Raw genomic sequence first — 22,798 nt, forward strand, 5'->3', positions numbered from 1 at the left:
GGGAATTTTGTTTACTTACCGTAAATTCCTTTTCTTCTAGCTCCAATTGGGAGACCCAGACAATTGGGTGTATAGCTACTGCCTCCGGAGGCCACACAAAGTATTACACTTAAAAGTGTAAAGCCCCTCCCCTTCTGCCTATACACCCCCCGTGGGATCACGGGCTCCTCAGTTTTAGTGCAAAAGCAAGAAGGAGGAAAGCCAATAACTGGTTTAAGAACAAATTCAATCCGAAGAAACATCGGAGAACCGAAACCATTCAACATGAACAACATGTGTACCCGAAAAAACAAAAATCCCCAAGAAAACAGGGCGGGTGTTGGGTCTCCCAATTGGAGCTAGAAGAAAAGGAATTTACGGTAAGTAAACAAAATTCCCTTCTTCTTTGTCGCTCCTAATTGGGAGACCCAGACAATTGGGACGTCCAAAAGCAGTCCCTGGGTGGGTAAAATAACCCCTCGTGATAGGACCGTAAAACAGCCCTTTCCTACAGGTGGGCAACCGCCGCCTGAAGGACTTGTCTACCTAGGCTGGCGTCCGCCGAAGCGTAGGTATGCACCTGATAATGTTTGGTAAAAGTGTGCAGACTCGACCAGGTAGCCGCCTGGCACACCTGCTGAGCCGTAGCCTGGTGCCGTAATGCCCAGGACGCACCCACGGCTCTGGTAGAATGGGCCTTCAGCCCTGAGGGAACCGGAAGCCCAGCAGAACGGTAGGCTTCAAGAATTGGTTCCTTGATCCACCGAGCCAGGGTGGATTTGGAAGCTTGCGACCCTTTACGCTGACCAGCGACAAGGACAAAGAGCGCATCCGAGCGGCGCAGGGGCGCCGTGCGGGAAATGTAGATTCTGAGTGCTCTCACCAGATCCAACAAATGCAAATCCTTTTCACATTGATGAACTGGATGAGGACACAAAGAAGGCAAGGAGATATCCTGATTGAGATGAAAGGGGGATACCACCTTAGGGAGAAACTCCGGAATCGGGCGCAGAACCACCTTGTCCTGGTGAATCACCAGGAAGGGAGATTTGCATGACAGCGCTGCTAGCTCGGACACTCTCCGAAGAGACGTGACCGCTACTAGAAAAGCCACTTTCTGTGAAAGGCGAGAAAGGGAAACATCCCTCATAGGCTCGAAAGGCGGCTTCTGGAGAGCAAGTAGAACCCTGTTGAGATCCCAGGGCTCTAACGGCCGCTTGTAAGGAGGGACGATATGACAAACCCCTTGCAGGAACGTGCGTACCTGAGGAAGTCGTGCTAGGCGCTTCTGAAAAAATACAGATAGCGCTGAGACTTGTCCCTTGAGGGAGCCGAGCGACAAACCTTTTTCCAAACCGGATTGCAGGAAGGAAAGAAAAGTAGGCAATGCAAATGGCCAGGGAGAAACTCCCTGAGCAGAGCACCAAGATAAGAATATCTTCCACGTCCTGTGGTATATCTTGGCGGAGGTTGGTTTTCTAGCCTGTCTCATGGTGGCAATGACCTCTTGAGATAATCCTGAACACGCTAGGATCCAGGACTCAATGGCCACACAGTCAGGTTCAGGGCCGCAGAATTCTGATGGAAAAACGGCCCTTGAGACAGCAAGTCTGGTCGGTCGCCTACCGCGAGGTGCCACAGATCCGGGTACCACGACCTCCTTGGCCAGTCTGGAGCGACGAGGATGGCGCGGCGGCAGTCGGACCTGATCTTGCGCAGCACTCTGGGCAACAGTGCCAGAGGTGGGAACACATAAGGAAGCCGGAACTGCGACCAATCTTGAACTAAGGCGTCTGCCGCCAGAGCTCGGTGATCGTGAGACCGTGCCATGAAAACCGGGACCTTGTTGTTGTGCCGAGACGCCATTAGGTCGACGTCCGGCATCCCCCAGCGGCGACAGATCTCCTGAAACACGTCCGGGTGAAGAGACCATTCCCCTGCGTCCATACCCTGGCGACTGAGGAAGTCTGCTTCCCAGTTGTCCACGCCTGGGATGTGAACTGCGGATATGGTGGATGCCGTGTCTTCCACCCACGTCAGAATCCGCCGGACTTCCTGGAAGGCTTGCCGACTGCGTGTTCCTCCTTGGTGGTTGATGTATGCCACCGCTGTGGAGTTGTCCGACTGAATTCGGATCTGCTTGCCTTCCAGCCACTGCTGGAAGGCTTGAAGGGCAAGATACACTGCTCTGATTTCCAGAACATTGATCTGAAGGGTGGACTCTTGCTGAGTCCACGTACCTTGAGCCCTGTGATGGAGAAAAACTGCTCCCCACCCTGATAGACTTGCGTCTGTCGTGACCACCGCCCAGGATGGGGGAAGGAAGGACTTTCCTGTTGACAATGAGGTGGGAAGAAGCCACCACCGAAGGGATTCCTTGGCCGCCTGAGAAAGGGAGACGTTCCTGTCGAGGGACTTCGACTTCCCGTCCCATTGGCGGAGAATGTCCCATTGTAGTGGACGCAGATGAAACTGCGCGAAAGGGACTGCCTCCATTGCTGCTACCATCTTCCCTAGGAAGTGCATGAGGCGTCTCAAGGGGTGTGACTGGCCTTGAAGGAGAGATTGCACCCCTGTCTGTAGTGAACGCTGTTTGACCAGCGGAAGCTTCACTATCGCTGAGAGAGTATGAAACTCCATGCCAAGATATGTTAGCGATTGGGTCGGGGTTAGATTTGACTTGGAAAAGTTGATGATCCACCCGAAACTCTGGAGAGTCTCCAGCGCAACGTTCAGGCTGTGTTGGCATGCCTCTTGAGAGGGCGCCTTGACAAGCAGATCGTCTAAGTAAGGGATCACAGAGTGTCCCTGAGAGTGCAGGACTGCAATTACTGCTGCCATGACCTTGGTGAAGACCCGTGGGGCTGTCGCCAGACCAAAAGGCAGGGCTACGAACTGCAGGTGTTCGTCTCCTATAACGAAGCGTAGAAAACGCTGATGCTCTGGAGCAATCGGTACGTGGAGATAAGCATCCTTGATGTCTATTGATGCTAGGAAATCTCCTTGAGACATTGCGGCGATGACGGAGCGGAGGGATTCCATCCGGAACCGTCTGGTTTTCACGTGCTTGTTGAGAAGTTTTAGGTCCAGAACGGGACGGAAAGACCCGTCCTTTTTTGGTACCACAAACAAATTGGAGTAAAAACCGTGACCTTGCTCCTGAAGAGGAACAGGGATCACCACTCCTTCTGCCTTTAGAGAGCACACCGCCTGCAGAAGAGCATCGGCTCGGTCGGGAGGCGGAGACGTTCTGAAGAATCGAGTTGGAGGACGAGAACTGAACTCTATCCTGTACCCGTGGGACAGAATGTCTCTCACCCAACGGTCTTGGACCTGTGGCAGCCAAATGTCGCCAAAGCGGGAGAGCCTGCCACCGACCGAGGATGCGGAGAGAGGAGGCCGAAAGTCATGAGGAAGCCGCCTTGGTAGCGGGTCTTCCGGCTGTCTTTTTTTGGGCGTGACTGAGCCCGCCAAGAATCTGAGCTCCTCTGATCCTTTTGAGTCCTTTTGGACGAGGAGAATTGGGACCTGCCCGAGCCTCGAAAGGACCGAAACCCCGACTGTCCCATCCTCTGTTGGGGTTTGTTTTGTCTGGGCTGAGGTAAGGATGAATCCTTACCCTTGGACTGTTTAATGATTTCGTCCAAACGCTCACCAAACAGTCGGTCACCAGAAAATGGCAAACTGGTTAAGCACTTTTTGGAAGCAGAATCTGCCTTCCATTCCCTTAACCACAAGGCTCTGCGTAAAACCACGGAGTTGGCGGACGCCACTGCCGTACGGCTCGTAGAGTCCAGAACCGCATTAATCGCGTAAGACGCAAATGCAGACATTTGAGAGGTTAAGGATGCCACCTGCGGAACAGATGTACGTGTGACCGTGTCAATCTGTGTAAGACCAGCTGAAATAGCTTGGAGTGCCCATACGGCTGCGAATGCAGGAGCAAACGACGCGCCGATAGCTTCATAGATGGATTTCAACCAGAGCTCCATCTGTCTGTCAGTGGCATCTTTAAGTGCAGCCCCATCCTCCACTGCAACTATGGATCTAGCCGCAAGCCTGGAGATTGGAGGATCCACCTTGGGACACCGGGTCCAGCCTTTAACCACGTCAGGGGGAAAGGGATAACGTGTATCCTTAAGCCGTTTGGAGAAACGCTTATCTGGATAAGCGTGGTGTTTCTGGACTGACTCTCTAAAGTCAGAGTGGTCCAGAAAAGTACTCAATTTACGCTTGGGATACCTGAAATGGAATTTCTCCTGCTGTGAAGCTGACTCCTCCACTGGAGGAGCTGGGGGAGAAATATCCAACATTCTATTGATGGACGCGATAAGATCATTCACTATGGCGTCACCATCAGGTGTATCCAGATTAAGAGCGGTCTCAGGATCAGAATCCTGATCAGCTACCTCCGCCTCATCACACAGAGAGTCCTCCTGCTGGGACCCTGACCAGTGTGATGAAGTAGAGGGCCGCTCATAGCGAGCTCGCTTAGGCTGTCTGGGACTGTCGTCCGTGTCAGAGCCGTCACACTGGGATGCATGGGACACCCCCGGAGCCCGGAGCTGTTCCAACTGAGGGGGACCAGGGAGCAGTGATTCAACCGTGCCCATGGTCTGAGTTACTGGTCTAGACTGCAAAGTTTCTAGAATTTTAGTCATAGTCACAGACAATCTATCAGCAAAAACTGCAAACTCTGTCCCCGTCACCTGGACAGTATTCACAGGTGGTTCTCCCTGGGTCACCTCTAGCAGAGGCCCCGGCCGAGCAAGTGCCACAGGGGCCGAGCATTGCACACAATGGGGGTCAGTGGAACCTTCCGGTAGAATAGCCTCACATGCGGTACAAGCAGCATAGAAAGCCTGTGCCTTGGCACCCTTGCTTTTTGCGGACGACATGCTGTTGTCTCCTCTGAGCAATCTAGGAGGGTGTATAGCCAAGAATCACCAGCGACCGTACAGTGCAATGTATAGCATGCAAGCATAAAAATACAATTGTACACTTCGGCACTAGTGGGGTCAGCACCGGAGGTGCCGCTTACCGCCCGCTCAAAAGCGGGTGTGTGGTCGCCAGAATCCCGTGCCTGGGTCTCCCAGAACTTGTCTCCCCTCTCCAGCTCAGACTGCACACAGGAATGGCTGCCGGCGTTCTGTGAAGAGGGGCGGACCGTGGGCGTCCCTCAGACAAAGTGCGGGAAACTGGCGTCCCACTGTGCCCAGTGTGAGGGCTGGAGTATGTAAAGTAGACTCCAGCCCTCGGCGCTGACGTTCTGTACAGCGTCCCGCCCTTCCCCTGACTGGCAGGCCTGGGGGCGGGAACGAAACGAAACTAGGCCGCAAAAGCCGGGGACTCTAGTAATAAGCGCGGCCGTCAAACATGCACGGCCAGCGCGGAAGTCCCCGGCGCACCACAAGTCCCAGCCGCGCCGCAGTGTAAAACTGTCAGCAGCGGCCGGCGCGGCAGTTCCCAATACAATAACTCCCTCAGCAAGCTGTAGTTAGTGTGGCACAAGCGCGCAGCGCTGTTGTCCCCGGCGCACTAACACACCCAGCCATGCTGCAGTGTGTCTGCGCGCGGTCTGTACGGGGACACGGAGTACCTTGACGTAGCAGGGCCCTGTCCCTGACGATACTCCGCTCCATATCCAGCAGATTCCCCAGGGGCTGTGGATGGAGTACGGTCTCAGTGCCTGGAGACCGGTAAAATCCCACTTCACCCAGAGCCCTAAGGGGGATGGGGAAGGATGCAGCATGTGGGCTCCAGCCTCCGTACCCGCAATGGGCACCTCAACCTTAACAAACACCGCCGACAAAAGTGGGGTGAGAAGGGAGCATGCTGGGGACCCTAGTATGGGTCCTCTTTTCTTCCATCCGACATAGTCAGCAGCTGCTGCTGACTAAACAGTGGAGCTATGCGTGGATGTCTGACCTCCTTCGCACAAAGCTTGAAAACTGAGGAGCCCGTGATCCCATGGGGGGTGTATAGGCAGAAGGGGAGGGGCTTTACACTTTTAAGTGTAATACTTTGTGTGGCCTCCGGAGGCAGTAGCTATACACCCAATTGTCTGGGTCTCCCAATTAGGAGCGACAAAGAAATACTTTTTTTTTTTTTTTTTTTTAAATACTGTAATCTTGCTGTACTCATCCCCCATTGAAACTGCTTTTGGTACACATACCAGTCTAATACACCCAGGGACTTTCCCAATGTCATCCATTCTTTGTAGGGACAACGCCTCCTCACCAGCATTCTGCCAGCACCATAAGTGTTGGAATTTCCTTTCTCTTGCTTCCCAGCAAGCAATGTTACTGCCACTGTCCAATAGCTTGCATGCCCTGTACTAAAGGCCTGCACCTCGGTTACACACAGGAGAGCAGGAGCAAGAAGACTAAGGAGTTATGCATATTAAAATAAAGGTATGCCCATAATGGACTGTTATACTGATATAATATATACATTCTGTGAAGAAATCCGCTGTTTTTGGGGTGGAACTGTAGATAGGGTCTTCCGCTCTGCCACCACAAACTCTGCTGTCTTTAGCCTCTTCCTTATTTAAATTTGACATTGCCACCATGCTAGTCGCAGGCGGTGCTTGCGCAGATAGATCTCGTCAGTATTCATGAAAATGGTGCTGGTACCGGTGCATGCACACATTTCCATCTCTGCCAAATGGAGACCACTGGGAGTTCATTTTGCATGTGAACCGCAGCTGACGCCATTTTACTGAAGTCCAGAGCTATATCAATCTGTGCAAGCACTGCCTAGGTCTGCACGAAATACAAATAAGAGGATAAAGACATCAAAGGCAGTGGAGGGGCGGTGGCAAAGCCCAAGACCCTACCACAGTCTTGAAGGCATCTAGATCAAAACGTCTAATGAGGATTTACATAAATAATAAAGCTGCGGATCTCTTCATAGAACGCATGTACTAAATCAGTATAATAGCACCACTATGGGCATCCCTTAAAGTGAACCAACCACCAGGATTTTCCTATATAAATTAAAGCCAGTGCTATACTGGTGCTATCAGGCTGATTCTATACATACTTTTACTTTATAGATTGGCTGTATAGTTTCTGAAATACAAGCAAGGAAAGTTACAGAAATATATATCTTTTTGATTGGCAGCAGCTGCTGAATAGCTAATATGTGGGTGGGGTTTTGCCATCTATTCCTGCCCCTGTCTGCTGCCTGGCCTCTGTAAATGTTAAACTGCATGGGCTGCATTTCTAACACACTCCCATCACGTGACAGAAATGACTCATACCTGGAAGGAGCCCATACAGTCTAGCATCTACAGAGGCCAGGCAGCAGGCAGGGGCGGGAATAGATAAGAAAACCCGGCCCATATATTAGCTATTCAGCAGCTGCTGCCAGTCAAAAAGCTGTACGTTTCAGTACTTTAACTGCCTGTATTTCAAAGACTATACATCCAATCTGACTAATAAAGGTATGTCAGCTGAAGTGCTGCGCTCTAATACGCCACGTGCGCACGTCTCCTGCATAATCTTCATAGATTGTGCTGGGGACGCAGGACGCATGCAGTTACGCTGCAGTGCAGATCGCAGCGTAACTGCATGCAAATACACAACATGCGCACATAGCCTTAGGCTGGAAATGTACTCACACCCTGCCTGATACAGTACAGTATACAAGCCCAAAGAATACAATTAATAACAGTGAAAACAAATGCTTCAATTCTATCCAGGCCTTACATGTTCGGGGTCCAGAGTCTAACGGTCCTGTCTTTGGCAGCAGACGCCAGCAGATGTCCAGTGGGAGAAAACTGAACGCTGGTCACAACCTCTCGGTGCCCTATAAACCTGAAAGCCCGGGATTGAGGCTTGAAATTCCAGACCATGACACAGGCATCAGCAGCGGAGGATGCTGGAAATATATACAAGTGTTGCATGAGAAAATACAGGAAAACCCCTACAGCATGCTGTTTTCAAACTACAAAGAAAAACCTGCTGACAGATTCTCTTTAACGAGTGGGGAAAAATCTGCAACAAAAAGATTTTGACAAAATTTTTACAGTGTTTTTCTGCCAACACATCAAGATTTGCAGAAGAGCTTTCTGCTGCAAATCCAGAATATGTGCACATACTCTAAATGTCCCAAATTTACACATGAAGAGATGACCGTAGTTTTAGCAATAGTGAGCATAACAAATAATGAGATTCTGATAACTGACGAATGATATATCACTTCTCAGAATATCTTCTTTTCCATGCTTGCTATTACCAAGAATTATTTTAAAAATAAAAAACTAGGATTCCAAACACGGATGTACACTTAGGCTAGTTTCACACTTGCGTTGGACGGGATCCGTAGCATTGCGTTGTATGACGCATGCAACGGATGCATTGCATATAGTGGCACAACGCAATGCTACGGATCGTACAAAATAACGGAAACCTTTTTTCTCTTTTCTTCTTACAGTTTACCGGCAGCAGACTATTGTGAACGATCAGCTGATAGCTCTTAATAGCCGGCGGCCGAGCGCTCAGCTGAGCGCCCTGACATGCCGGCGGATCAGCTGAGCGCCCTGACATGCCGGCGGATCAGCTGAGCGCCCTGACATGCCGGCGGATCAGCTGAGCGCCCTGACATGCCGGCGGATCAGCTGAGCGCCCTGACATGCCGGCGGATCAGCTGAGCGCCCTGACATGCCGGCGGCCGAGCGCTCAGCTGAGCGCCCTGACATGCCGGCGGATCAGCTGAGCGCCCTGACATGCTGGCGGATCAGCTGAGCGCCCTGACATGCTGGCGGATCAGCTGAGCGCCCTGACATGCCGGCGGATCAGCTGAGCGCCCTGACATGCCGGCGGCCGAGCGCTCAGCTGAACGTTCGGCCACCGAGAAATAAAATAAAGTTTGTGATAAAAAAAAAAAAAAAAAAAAAAAAGAGCATGCGCAGTGAAAAATAAAGGTTTCCGCTGCTCAAAAAAACGTTACATGCAGCGTTCCATCCGCCCAACGCTCACTGACGGTCAGCGTCAAAACAACTGATGCGCTGCAGGGCGGATGCAATTCAAGACCATCCGTTTCTATGAGGCATATAACGGTTTCCTGTAACGGTTACCGTAATTCCTCAATGCTGCGGATAGCAACGGATCCCGTCCAACGCAAGTGTGAAACTAGCCTTACTTCATAGGGTTGCTTCAAGTTCTGTAATAGGCTTCATTGCAAGGCACTTGTAAAAACAAGCAGCTCTGCAATTAACATCCTCTTAAAAATCTCTAAGTTCTCAAGAAAGTAGGGATTTAAAATGTTATAGTTTACAGCTCGTTGCCTAGGTGACTGACCACCCTGCAGTCTCAGAGAACAGTGCCCTTAGCAAAACGTGCATGCTGCTAGTACTTTAAAGCCTCTTGTGGCGCCATGAAGCTAGACTGCCTTCTGGACCTTTTCCAAAAAACTAACAGTCCACCCCTAGCCAAACCCATAGTATAAAATAATTTACGAGATAAATACCAAGTTGTTTGTTGTCCGGACTGAAGTCGACACAGGTGACGGCATCTTTATGTCCTTTGAAGTGGCGCTTCAGGGCCGGATCCTCCTGTTCAAGCAAAAATGCATAATCAAATATAAATATTATGGGTATAGTTACAAAATTATACAGTGGGGCTCAAGAGAAGAAAGTTTCTCTCAGTGATGAAAATTAATATTCTGATAGCATGATGGGTCTGATCCATTATCAAATATCTATGTAATAACATACAGCCTTGTCAGGTCCCGTATACAGCCTTGTCAGGTCCCGCATACAATACACAGCCCAGTCAGGTCCCGCATACGACATACAGCCCAGTCAGGTCCCGCATACAATATACAGCCCAGTCAGTTCCCGCATACAATATACAGCCCAGTCAGGTCCCGCATACAATATACAGCCCAGTCAGGTCCCGCATACAATATACAGCCCAGTCAGGTCCCGCATACAATATACAGCCCAGTCAGGTCCCGCATACAATATACAGCCCAGTCAGGTCCCGCATACAATATACAGCCCAGTCAGGTCCCGCATACAACATACAGCCCAGTCAGGTCCCGCATACAATATACAGCCCAGTCAGGTCCCGCATACAACATACAGCCCAGTCAGGTCCCGTATACAGCCTAGTCAGGTCCCGCATACAATATACAGCCTTGTCAGGTCCCGTATACAGCCTAGTCAGGTCCCGCATACAATACACAGCCCAGTCAGGTCCCGCATACGACATACAGCCGGGTCAGGTCCCGCATACAATATACAGCCCAGTCAGGTCCCGCATACAACATACAGCCGGGTCAGGTCCCGCATACAGCCGGGTCAGGTCCCGCATACAACATACAGCCGGGTCAGGTCCCGCATACAACATACAGCCGGGTCCGGTCCCGCATACAACATACAGCCGGGTCAGGTCCCGCATACAACATACAGCCGGGTCAGGTCCCGCATACAGCCGGGTCAGGTCCCGCATACAGCCGGGTCAGGTCCCGCATACAGCCGGGTCAGGTCCCGCATACAGCCGGGTCAGGTCCCGCATACAGCCGGGTCAGGTCCCGCATACAGCCGGGTCAGGTCCCGCATACAATATATAGCCCAGTCAGGTCCCGCATACAATATATAGCCCAGTCAGGTCCCGCATACAACATACAGCCCAGTCAGGTCCCGCATACAACATACAGCCGGGTCAGGTCCCGTATACAGCCAAGTCAGGTCCCGCATACAACATACAGCCGGGTCCGGTCCCGCATACAACATACAGCCGGGTCCGGTCCCGCATACAACATACAGCCGGGTCCGGTCCCGCATACAACATACAGCCGGGTCCGGTCCCGCATACAACATACAGCCGGGTCCGGTCCCGCATACAACATACAGCCGGGTCCGGTCCCGCATACAACATACAGCCGGGTCCGGTCCCGCATACAACATACAGCCGGGTCAGGTCCCGCATACAACATACAGCCGGGTCAGGTCCCGCATACAACATACAGCCGGGTCAGGTCCCGCATACAACATACAGCCGGGTCAGGTCCCGCATACAACATACAGCCGGGTCAGGTCCCGCATACAACATACAGCCGGGTAACATTATGCATACATCATATAGTTGGGTCAGGTCTTATATACAACAAAAGCTAGATCACATCCTACATACAGCAGGGCAGATCCTACATACAGCCAGATCACATCATACATACAGCAGGGCAGGTCCTACATACAGCCAGGTCACATCGTACACACAGCAGGGTCACATCATATATACAGCAGGGCAAGTACTACACACAGCCGAATCACATCATACATACAGCAGGGCAGGTCCTACATACAGCCGGGTCACATCATACATACAGCCAGGTCACATCATACATACAGCCAGGTCACATCATACATATAGCAGGGCAGGTCATACACACAGTTGGATTACATCATGCATACAGCAGGGCAGGTCCTACATACAGCCAGGTCACATCGTACACACAGCAGGGTCACATCATATATACAGCAGGGCAAGTACTACACACAGCCGAATCACATCATGCATACAGCAGGGCAGGTCCTACATACAGCCGGGTCACATCATACATACAGCCAGGTCACATCATACATACAGCCAGGTCACATCATACATATAGCAGGGCAGGTCATACACACAGTTGGATTACATCATGCATACAGCAGGGCAGGTCCTACATACAGCCGGGTCACATCATACATACAGCAGGGCAAGTACTACACACAGCCGGGTCACATCATACATACAGCCGGGTCACATCATACATACAGCCGGGTCACATCATACATACAGCCGGGTCACATCATACATACAGCCGGGTCACATCATACACACAGCAGGGTCACATCATACACACAGCAGGGTCACATCATACACACAGCCGGGTCACATCATACACACAGCAGGGTCACATCATACACACAGCAGGGTCACATCATACACACAGCCGGGTCACATCATACACACAGCAGGGTCACATCATACACACAGCCGGGTCACATCATACACACAGCCGGGTCACATCGTACACACAGCCGGGGCACATCGTACACACAGCCGGGGCACATCGTGCACACAGCAGGGGCACATCGTACACACAGCAGGGGCAGGTTCTACAGAACCGCTGTACAGATAGCTATCTCAGCTGTCATTAAATAACCCTTTAGGCTCCCGATGTCCCGCACAATCACATTACGCACTGCGGGGTCCCACCATCACCCTGACGCTACAGTGGGGAGTACCATGAAGCGGGGTATACACAGCGCAGCTGTCAGGATCTCACCAGCACCGACGCCATGGAGCGCAAAACATTCAAAGCGACCAATCCTCAGGCTCAGTGATGATTAGCGCTGATGACGTCATCAAACTCCTTGATTGGTCGCGGCTTGTAGGGGGCGGTCCTGTGTTAGCTAGGAAGCGGAAGAGTCTAGGTGTTGTGTTGTAGAGAATGTGTACAGTGTTTACCGGGGAGGGCACTGTTGTTATAGTAACAGGAGATGATGCGTGCGTAGCGCGAGCTGTCCACGGAGCAGAGGTCTCCACACAAAGGTCCCACTACATGAAGGTCCCTGCTGTTTATCAGGCTAGGTGCCATGTTCTGAGGCGGAGCAGAGGCATGAGGAGACCCCACCACAGCTCCATTCATTCATGGTGTGAGAAGTGTCCGCTCCATGAACAGGCACTGAACTGACAGCGGCCGTGTGCCCGGCCCACACTAGCATCAATATACTGGACAAATTCCCCGCACACTGACACGGCTGCCTGGTGTGGAGCTGCCAGAGGCCCCATTTCTACATACAGCAGAATTCTCCCACGTGCACCGACCCAGGCCCATACAGTTCATGTTGGACAGAACAAATGATGTAATAGACTGTGGTTACAGGACAAAATAAAGAGTTTTGGTTGTTCTGTAAAGGGAATCTGTCACCAGATTTTTGCCACCTAATCTGAAAATATGATGTAGAGGCAGAGACCCTGATTCCAGCGATGTGTCACTTACTGGGATGCTTAGTGTAGTTTTGATCAAATCCTTGTTTTAACAACAGGAGATTATCACCAGAGGACTAGTAAACCTTTTGCCAGGTAGTCCTCCATATTCATGAGCTCTGTATAACTCTGTCCCCACCACTGATTGGCAGCTGTGTCTGCACACTGTGTATAAGCGAAAAGCTGCCAATCAGTGCTGTGGATGGGGTTTGTAGCACCCCTGAAGCCATCAGGAGCTAGAAGGCACTGCATCCTAACCAGGATGCAGGGCCTATCCCCAGGGACCTAGAAGACCCAGTGCCGGTAACAGCAAAACATTCAATCTAATCCCTGTTTTTCCCCATTCCCAAAGAATGGTGACAGGCTATGGTCGGACCCAATGGATGGCCACCTAGGGGTGGAGCCGATCCAGTCCACTAGACGACAATCAGCGGGGAGGGGTCAGACAGTCAGTTAGTGGAAGTGAGAGGACACGGATGTAACCGTACTGACAGTAGAGTGTAACGTGACCTGAGGGCCCAGGCGAGTGGTTGCTGGTGGAGTTCGGTGGAGTACTCCTGGAACCATAGCACCGACGGGGTACAGAATCCTAGGTCAGGCAAACGCTCCAGGCAGACATGATAAAATCTGCACAGTGAGGGTCCCCATCCAGGACCTCACTGACCGTACAGTCCAGGACACCAGCAGTGACGGGAGAACCAGGGACCAGAATGGAACACCGGACCTACAGGTTTCACACTGCCCACCGTACGGACTAAAGACTGAAAAGACAACCAGGAGGGGACCCCCAGACACTCCAAGCCACGGGGACTCACCAACTAGAGGCAGGTGCAGGGGAAGACAGTCACGAGGTCATCACACCAGCACTGGAACAAAGGGGACCAGTGGTGAGGACCAGCCTTCATCGGGTTGCCAGCCATAACAACGCTGTGAGTAAAGAAACCAGTTACACTGCAATTCCTTGTGTGGCTTACATTCTTTCCACGCCCAACAACATCATCTATCCCCTGGGGCCTGGCCCTACTTGAGGAGGGCCCAACATCCAGGCTGCCACTAACACCAGCCCCTGTGAGAAACTGTGCAGCGATGGCTCCACTAAAATAGCCGCAATTCACAAGTGGTGTCACAACAAAAACTTTCTTAACAATCCCTTGTAAATAACCCCCTTTTTAAAGCGACCCCCAGGGTCACGGAAGCGGGCAACGGTCACCCAGTGAACTGTCCAATCTGCAGGAAATAATACAGTGATTATATGAAAACTGTGGGTATACAGATCTCAGCATTCCGAGAACTGCTAGTCTGCAGTAGATAAAACTGGGATTTTATCAAAATGGTAGCAAGCAACCCAGTAAGTGACACATCGCTGGAATCAGGGTCTCTGACTCCATGTTATGCTGTTCTCAGATGGGCTGAACTTCCCTTTAATTTCACCTCTTTGTTGCATAGATGTTAGCAAAGTATTTGAAAGCTAATGAGTTAACCTTCGTGAAGTCCCAGTGGGGTAATCATGTACCGCCCCCGTGTCAGCGGCCGAGCTGCTCGGATCCGGAACAGTGGTGGCTCGAGGGGTCTCCGGACCCGGGGGTTCGCACGGTCACTCGAGTTTGAAAAGGGGGGTATGTACAGGGGAGTTAGAAGTTTGTGACGCCACCCATGGTGCGTGGTAAGATGGAATACCACTGCTGCTATTGAGGAGCCTGGTGGCGGTGGTATGGCAGCAAGGTTTGTAACCCCTCCGTGGGTAGGGGGTTTGTGCCCCGGGGCCCGGTGGTGGTGCAGGGGGGTGCCGTTGAGAAAAGGAAGGGTCTCTGCGTACTCAGTCCAAGAACAATGACACCGACAGCTTGTAAACCAGAGTTCTGAGCACCACTGCAGCAGGTAGGGAGCACGCTTGGATCCGTGGCCTTTTCCGTTGCACCTTGTTCACTTTTTGGACCCTATAGTCTGGAACTAGTCGGGTCCCACTCACCCATATGGCTAACAGTTGAGCTTGCTCTCAGGGTTCACGCTTGGGATTTTCTGGACTGTGTTTGGGAAAGTCCTATCCCATCGGTGCGCTGGTACCCTGATTTTGGAGCGGGTGAGGGATGAATCTTGAAGACTTCACCCACGTCTGGTAAATTACCAGGACGCTTGAAGCTACTTCCCGGCCTAGAGTCCGCGTACCCCGTCGTGCCCTGGCCCCTGCCCGGAGATGGCTCAAGGCCGTCGGCTGCCCTCCTCGGCAAGTCCGTGCCCCTTGACACGATCCCCTGCGACCGGGGTTCCAGCTCCTACCAGGCCCAGACCAACGTCTGCCACCTAGTAGACTCAAGGAGCCCTGCTGCTGACCACCTTTCTCTTTCTCCTCCAACACACAACAACTACTCTCACTTTTTCACTTTCCCCTACCAACCCCCCAAGTGGGCAGCCCTATTCCCTTCAGGCCCCCAATGGTGTGGCTGGTGGGTGTGGTGTAAAGTGTTCCTAGGGTTTTGACTGGCTCTGATTTTAGCAACACCAAAGGACAAGGATCCTTAACCAAGGAGGAGTGGATACTGTGCAGAAGGGCAGGTTGCACAATACCCTGTGACGAACTGAAAGGCCAGGGCATCACAATCACACATTACTATTCCCCAGTGCATGATTCTGAGTAATATCATATTCCAGAAGTGCAACCTGAGAGTGCTCTTAGGACTGTTCTGCAGACAACATGGCAAACATGTAGTGGAGATGGGCAGAGGTGATTGTGCGCAGTGTAAGATTAGCAGGGTTGTCCCATCAAAATTAGAATTTTACCAGTGAAGCGATGCTCACCCACCGTCACCACTTGGATCTGGCGTTAGCGTATCCGCGGTCATAGCCCTAGTAGAAGCCGAACCTCCTGTGATTGGATACTGCAATCACAGTCCTAGCAAGGGCAGGATTGCCTGTGATTGGATGCCACGGTCACAGTCCTAGCAGCATCATGACCGCTTGTGATTGGATGCTGAGACCACAGTCCTAGCAGCAGCAGGACTGCCTGTGATTGGATGCTGCGGTCACAGTCCTAGCAGTGGCAGGACCGACTGTGATTGGACATGACGGGCCCACGAGGTCTGGGGGGTTACTCGTCACCGGGCCGGTGTAGATGGTAGGATGTCACAGGGGCCAGGCCCGGTTCCGTGACCCCGTCAGTGTCAATAAAGATAGATGGATTATTTACAAGGGAGTAGAGATTGAATTCGTGACACCACCTGTGGTCTGCGGTAATATAGGAGCCGCCGCTGCGAGAGGTATCCTCTGGGGCAGATGGTAGAGCAGCTCGGTTGGTGCACTCTCCACAAGCAGAGTTCAGGCCCCAGGGAGGTTTGGAGTAGTAGTCTCTGGCTGCTGTGCAGCTATGGTGAGAGTAGGGCGCGGGAAGGATTGGACGATACAGAGGTTGCAGTAAAAGTTCTTTACTCAATGAGATGTCACCACCTTTGGAGTGCCGGATCCCGCCGTCATGGGATCCAGCCGATTCCGGATAGTTCGGAGGTCAGAAGTGGTGCTTTTCTCTGTCAGTCTTTCCTCCCTGTGCTATGTGTGTATGAGTCTCTTTGGCTTGAAGCCACACAGTGACCCTCTGCCTTGTATTGGCTTCGGTCCTGTCCCGTATGGCAGGCAGCGTGAGTCCTTCACTGGTGCCGCTCTTTAGTGACGGCTCTTGGCTCTAGTATGCTGCTGTGCCCTGGGCACTTTGTGTGGGCCAGAAAACTTGAAATCCTCTGCCCTACGGATTCTGCTGGTGGGATGTTCAGTACCCACCCAGCCTAGGGTTCCGCACCCTGTTCAATGCGCTCAGTCCTGAGGGAGCTATGGCGCAGCTCTCTCCCCAGTGACAGTATTCTCCCCATGCCTCACTTGTTCCTTGGTCTGTGCATAACTGTGTGAGTGTGTGTGTGTTGCCTTACGCCCCGGTGTCTAGCTCCACCCCCCCAGGTTGCTGAACTAGTGGGCAGGAGGTCTACTACTTTAGTGATGGCCACTGTTGTGAATGTCATCCGAGTGGGTGCTGGTGTGGAGCTCCTGCTGACAGATTGGTTCGTGCCTTTCATCATGCCCATCCTGACAGACCCGGTGGCTCTGGTGAGGGGTTGGTGATCCCTCCTCAAGGGGGGGTACTGTTGTGAATGTCATCCGAGTGGGTGCTGGTGTGCAGCTCCCTCTGGTGGCCAGGAATGGTAATGAAGCGGAATTTGAATCTTTGACTCAGACAGGTGTTGGAGTTAATTGGGAATCCAGGAAGTCCTATTGCAGATTAGCCTAGTGTATTAAGGAGAGCATTTTGTGCCTGGCGGCTGCCGGTGATAACTGTTTTCCTGCTGCTTCTGAAGGTGGCTGGCAGTTTTCCCTTCAGTTTCTCCCATTTATTCTATGCCTGAATCTACTCCAGATAAGTTTGCTAGTTTCTGTGCTTAATTGCTGAAATTGCACTCAAGGGTGTTTCTGCTGATTCCATTTGGTTCTGTGTTTGGTTTCTCGGATGTGAGGATTTGTCTCTGCTTTTGTGAGCAGGGCAGTTCCTCCAGCAAAGCTCACACAAAACAATTTCATAGAAGTAATTATCCTAGTCTCACAAATAAACTTCTGTTATAAAAACATTTATTTTTATTATTTGAAAAAGTGACATATTAAAACACTTCACAGATATGAAAGGCAAAATTTCACCAACAAGTGAACCAATAATAAAATTTCTCCCAAGGATGGCCTTATACCTGAATCATACCCATCAATCTTGATAATAAGGAGGACACAGTTGGGCTATAGTTATGATGAAAACGTTTTACAGTCGACTATAGGTCAATTATCATAAGTCCGAGTCACAATGTATGGAGTTTAATTCTGAGGACGACCCCAGAGATTAGGTACTGTAGATCTGTATCTATAGCAAAATAGCCACTCACTAGATAAAGCCCCAGTCTGAACTATCTATGGATTGACTAGGTACTATAGATCTAAAGGAGTTTAATTCTAAATACAGCCACGGACAATATTAATATAATAATATAGCCATTTGGATCACAAAGATCTTGGTTAAATCTTATGCGTAACCCCAGTTGTGTATAATTTACCTATTATGATATAGCGAGAGAGTATAGGCAGAAGTCAAATTAATTTTTATGACTCAAAGTTTAAAGGAGAGAAAAAACCCCAATACAGTTCTTCAGGGTTTTTCAGGGGTCAGTAACATCATACAAAATGTATCAAAATGGTTTATATACAACCATTCATATGTCCATCATTGTTGCCAAAGAAAACTGGCAATCTCAATAAACTGGTACAGCTGTGGTCCTGGGTTATCTTCAAAGAGGTATAATCCTGTGTTTATAAGGCTCCTTTCGGATTGCGTTTTTCCCTACGTCCACAGGTCCCGTCGGAGGATCCGTCCGAACCGCCCCTCCCCCACTCTGCAAAGCGTGTTGCGGACGCATGCGGCCGGCAGGACCATTCACTGCAATGGAGCGCACTGCGTTAGCATGTGCTGTGTTTTGTGCCATTTTTTCACAGATACGTTTTCTGCAGACGGACACCCTAACGTAGTCCACTACGTTCGGGTGTCCGTCTGCAGAAAACGTATATGTGCAAAAATGGCACAAAACAGAGCACATGTTAATGCACTGCGCTCCATTACAGTGAATGGTCCTGCCGGCCGCATGCGTCCGCAACACGCTTTGCAGAGTGGGGGAGGGGCGGTTCGGACGGATGCTCCAACGGGACCTGTGGATGTAGGGAAAAACGCAATGTGAAAGGAGCCTAAGGCCTTGTGCGCACTAGGCGTTTTTGCCGCGTTTTTAGCGGCGTTTTTTACCTCGTTTTTGTGCTGAAAACGCAGTGACATTGCTTCCCCAGCAATGTCAATGGGTTTTCATAAGTGCTGTCCGCACACAGCGTTTTTTTTTAGCTGCGTTTTTGTGGTGACCACAAAAACGCAGCATGTCAATTATTTCTGCGTTTTTCACTGCGTTTTTCACCCATTGAATTCAATGAGATGTTAAAAACGCAATGAAAAATGCATATAGCCGCGTTTCTATGACTAAAAACGCAGATATAAACGCAAGGGGTGGGTACTACAGTGACGTGTACAGGAAGAGGATTCCTTCTGTTGGTAAACACAGAAGCGTGAATCCTCCCGGTACTGTCACCGCTGCTTCCACCTCCCGTCCTGTGCATGTCAGCTCCGTGCGGCGCCATGTCTGGGCGGGAGGTGGAGGCAGCGGCGAAAATCAAAGTGAACAGTAGAAAAAAAAATGTCATGTCATATATACTCACCTGTCCGCAGTGTCCCGGTGCCATGCCCGCTCCCAGCTCCTCCCGGTCCCGCCGCTCTGGCTGTGTGCAGTCTCCCCGGGGCAGGACCTTGCTTGCAGGACCTGGCGGTGGATCACCTGATGCAGTCACCTGACGCATCAGCTGATCGCGGTGACGCGGGCGCCCGGCCGGCTATCAGCTGATCCTGCCGTCAGGGGACTTCATCAGCTGATTACCGGCAGCTCTTGCAGCGATCGGACGGGATCAGACTCCTGTCCAATCGATCGCTCCAGAAGCTGCCGGTAATCAGCACAGCACATAAGTGAGTATTATTATTTTTTTTTTTTTCTACTGATGCATCAGCTGATTGTATAATCGGCTTTTATACAATCAGCTGATGTGTGATGTGATTCACATCCTTGAACCTGACAGATCATCTGATCGGTATGCCTTCCAGCAAACCGATCAGATGATATTGGATCCGGATTGGACGGCGCGGGACCCTAACCCAGGATTACTGCGGAGGGGGGTTCTTTATTTCAATAAAGATGGAGTCACTAATTGTGTTGTGTTTTATTTCTAATAAAAATATTTTTCTGTGTGTTGTGGTTTTTTTTTATCTGTACTAGAAATTCATGGTGGCCATGTCTAATATTGGCGTGACACCATGAATTTCGGGCTTAGGGCTAGCTGATAATATACAGCTAGCCCTAACCCCATTATTACCTGGCTAGCCACCCGGCTTCAGGGCAGCTGGAAGAGTTGGATACAGCGCCAGAAGATGGCGCTTCTATGAAAGCGCCATTTTCTGGGGTGGCTGCGGACTGCAATTCGCAGTGGGGGTGCCCAGAAAGCATGGGCACCCTGCACTGTGGATTCCAATCCCCAGCTGCCTAGTTGTACCCGGCTGGACTCAAAAATTAGGCGAAGCCCACGTCATTTTTTTTTTTTTAATTATTTCATGAAATAATTAAAAAAAGGGCTTCTCTATATTTTTGGCTCCCAGGCGGGTACAAATAGGCAGCTGGGGGTTGGGGGCAGCCCGTACCTGCCTGCTGTACCCGGCTAGCATACAAAAATATGGCGAAGCCCATGTCATTTTTTTTTTCTTTTTGGGCAAAAAACTGCATACAGTCCTGGAAGGAGGATGCTGAGCCTTGTAGTTCTGCAGCTTCTGTCTGCTCTCCTGCATACACTAGTGAATGGAGGATGCTGAGACTTGTAGTTCTGCAGCTGCTGTCTGCTCTCCTGCATACACTAGTGAATGGAGGATGCTGAGACTTGTAGTTCTGCAGCTGCTGTCTGCTCTCCTGCATACACTAGTGAATGGAGGATGCTGAGACTTGTAGTTCTGCAGCTGCTGTCTGCTCTCCTGCATACACTAGTGAATGGAGGATGCTGAGACTTGTAGTTCTGCAGCTGCTGTCTGCTCTCCTGCATACACTAGTGAATGGAGGATGCTGAGACTTGTAGTTCTGCAGCTGCTGTCTGCTCTCCTGCATACACTAGTTCTGCAGCTGTCTGCTCTCCTGCATACAATGAACATTTTGAAGAAGGAAATGACATCAGACCTTTTTTTTTTTCATCAACAATCTTTAATGGCATTGTGCACTGATTAAAAACGCAGTGAGTAAAAACGCAGCAAAAAACGCACCAAATCGCGGCATAAACGCATGCGTTTTTGCCGCGGGTGCGTTTTTTAGACAAAAACGCACATAAAAACGCAGCGTGAAAAAAACGCCTAGTGCGCACATAGCCTAAGGCCTTGTGCGCACTAGGCGTTTTTGCCGCGTTTTTAGCGGCGTTTTTTACCGCGTTTTTGTGCTGAAAACGCAGTGACATTGCTTCCCCAGCAATGTCAATGGGTTTTCATAAGTGCTGTCCGCACACAGCGGTTTTTTTTAGCTGCGTTTTTGTGCTGACCACAAAAACGCAGCATGTCAATTATTTCTGCGTTTTTCACTGCGTTTTTCACCCATTGAATTCAATGAGATGTTAAAAACGCAATGAAAAATGCATATAGCCGCGTTTCTATGACTAAAAACGCAGCTATAAACGCAAGGGGTGGGTACTACAGTGACGTGTACAGGAAGAGGATTCCTTCTGTTGGTAAACACAGAAGCGTGAATCCTCCCGGTACCGTCACCGCTGCTTCCACCTCCCGTCCTGTGCATGTCAGCTCCGTGCGGCGCCATGTCTGGGCGGGAGGTGGAGGCAGCGGCGAAAATCAAAGTGAACAGTAGAAAAAAAAAAAATGTCATATATACTCACCTGTCCGCAGTGTCCCGGTGCCATGCCCGCTCCCATCTCCTCCCGGTCCCGCCGCTCTGTGTGCAGTCTCCCCGGGGCAGGACCTTGCTTGCAGGACCTGGCGGTGGATCACCTGATGCAGTCACCTGACGCATCAGCTGATCGCGGTGACGCGGGCGCCCGGCCGGCTATCAGCTGATCCTGCCGTCAGGGGACTTCATCAGCTGATTACCGGCAGCTCTTGCAGCGATCGGACGGGATCAGACTCCTGTCCAATCGATAGCTCCAGGAGCTGCCGGTAATCAGCACAGCACATAAGTGAGTATTATTTTTTTTTTTTTTCCTACTGATGCATCAGCTGATTGTTTAATCGGCTTTTATACAATCAGCTGATGTGTGATGTGATTCACGTAGTTTAACCTGACATCATCTGATCGGTATGCCTTCCAGCAAACCGATCAGATGATATTGGATCCTGATTGGACGGCGCGGGACCCTGACCCAGGATTACTGCGGAGGGGGGTTCTTTATTTCAATAAAGATGGAGTCACTAATTGTGTTGTGTTTTATTTCTAATAAAAATATTTTTCTGTGTGTTGTGTTTTTTTTTTATCTTTACTAGAAATTCATGGTGGCCATGTCTAATATTGGCGTGACACCATGAATTTCGGGCTTAGGGCCAGCTGATAATATACAGCTAGCCCTAACTCCATTATTACCCGGCTAGCCACCCGGCTTCAGGGCAGCTGGAAGAGTTGGATACAGCGCCAGAAGATGGCGCTTCTATGAAAGCGCCATTTTCTGGGGTGGCTGCGGACTGCAATTCGCAGTGGGGGTGCCCAGAAAGCATGGGCACCCTGCACTGTGGATTCCAATCCCCAGCTGCCTAGTTGTACCCGGCTGGACTCAAAAATTAGGCGAAGCCCACGTCATTTTTTTTTTTTTAATTATTTCATGAAATAATTAAAAAAAAGGGCTTCTCTATATTTTTGGTTCCCAGCCGGGTACAAATAGGCAGCTGGGGGTTGGGGGCAGCCCGTACCCGCCTGCTGTACCTGGCTAGCATACAAAAATATGGCGAAGCCCATGTCATTTTTTTTTTCTTTTTGGGCAAAAAACTGCATACAGTCCTGGAAGGAGGATGCTGAGCCTTGTAGTTCTGCAGCTTCTGTCTGCTCTCCTGCATACACTAGTGAATGGAGGATGCTGAGACTTGTAGTTCTGCAGCTGCTGTCTGCTCTCCTGCATACACTAGTGAATGGAGGATGCTGAGACTTGTAGTTCTGCAGCTGCTGTCTGCTCTCCTGCATACACTAGTGAATGGAGGA

General features: G+C 50.7%; 1 protein-coding gene across 1 annotated transcript in view; it reads right to left on the reverse strand.

Annotated features, from left to right (window-relative positions):
* POC1B (POC1 centriolar protein B) overlaps positions 1-12,327 on the reverse strand; it is a 178,355-nt gene extending 166,028 nt beyond the window's left edge. The window contains exons 1-3 of the mRNA XM_075344790.1: positions 12,265-12,327; positions 9,454-9,538; positions 7,692-7,863 (exon numbers count right to left, since the gene is read on the reverse strand). Of these exons, the coding sequence (XP_075200905.1) occupies positions 7,692-7,863; positions 9,454-9,538; positions 12,265-12,279 (272 nt within the window). The 5' untranslated portion in view covers positions 12,280-12,327. The remainder of the gene's footprint in view (positions 1-7,691; positions 7,864-9,453; positions 9,539-12,264) is intronic.
* Between the last annotated feature and the right edge of the window lie 10,471 nt (positions 12,328-22,798).

This window comes from Anomaloglossus baeobatrachus, chromosome 4, assembly GCF_048569485.1.
Source record: "Anomaloglossus baeobatrachus isolate aAnoBae1 chromosome 4, aAnoBae1.hap1, whole genome shotgun sequence".
Taxonomy (NCBI): Eukaryota; Metazoa; Chordata; class Amphibia; order Anura; family Aromobatidae; genus Anomaloglossus; species Anomaloglossus baeobatrachus.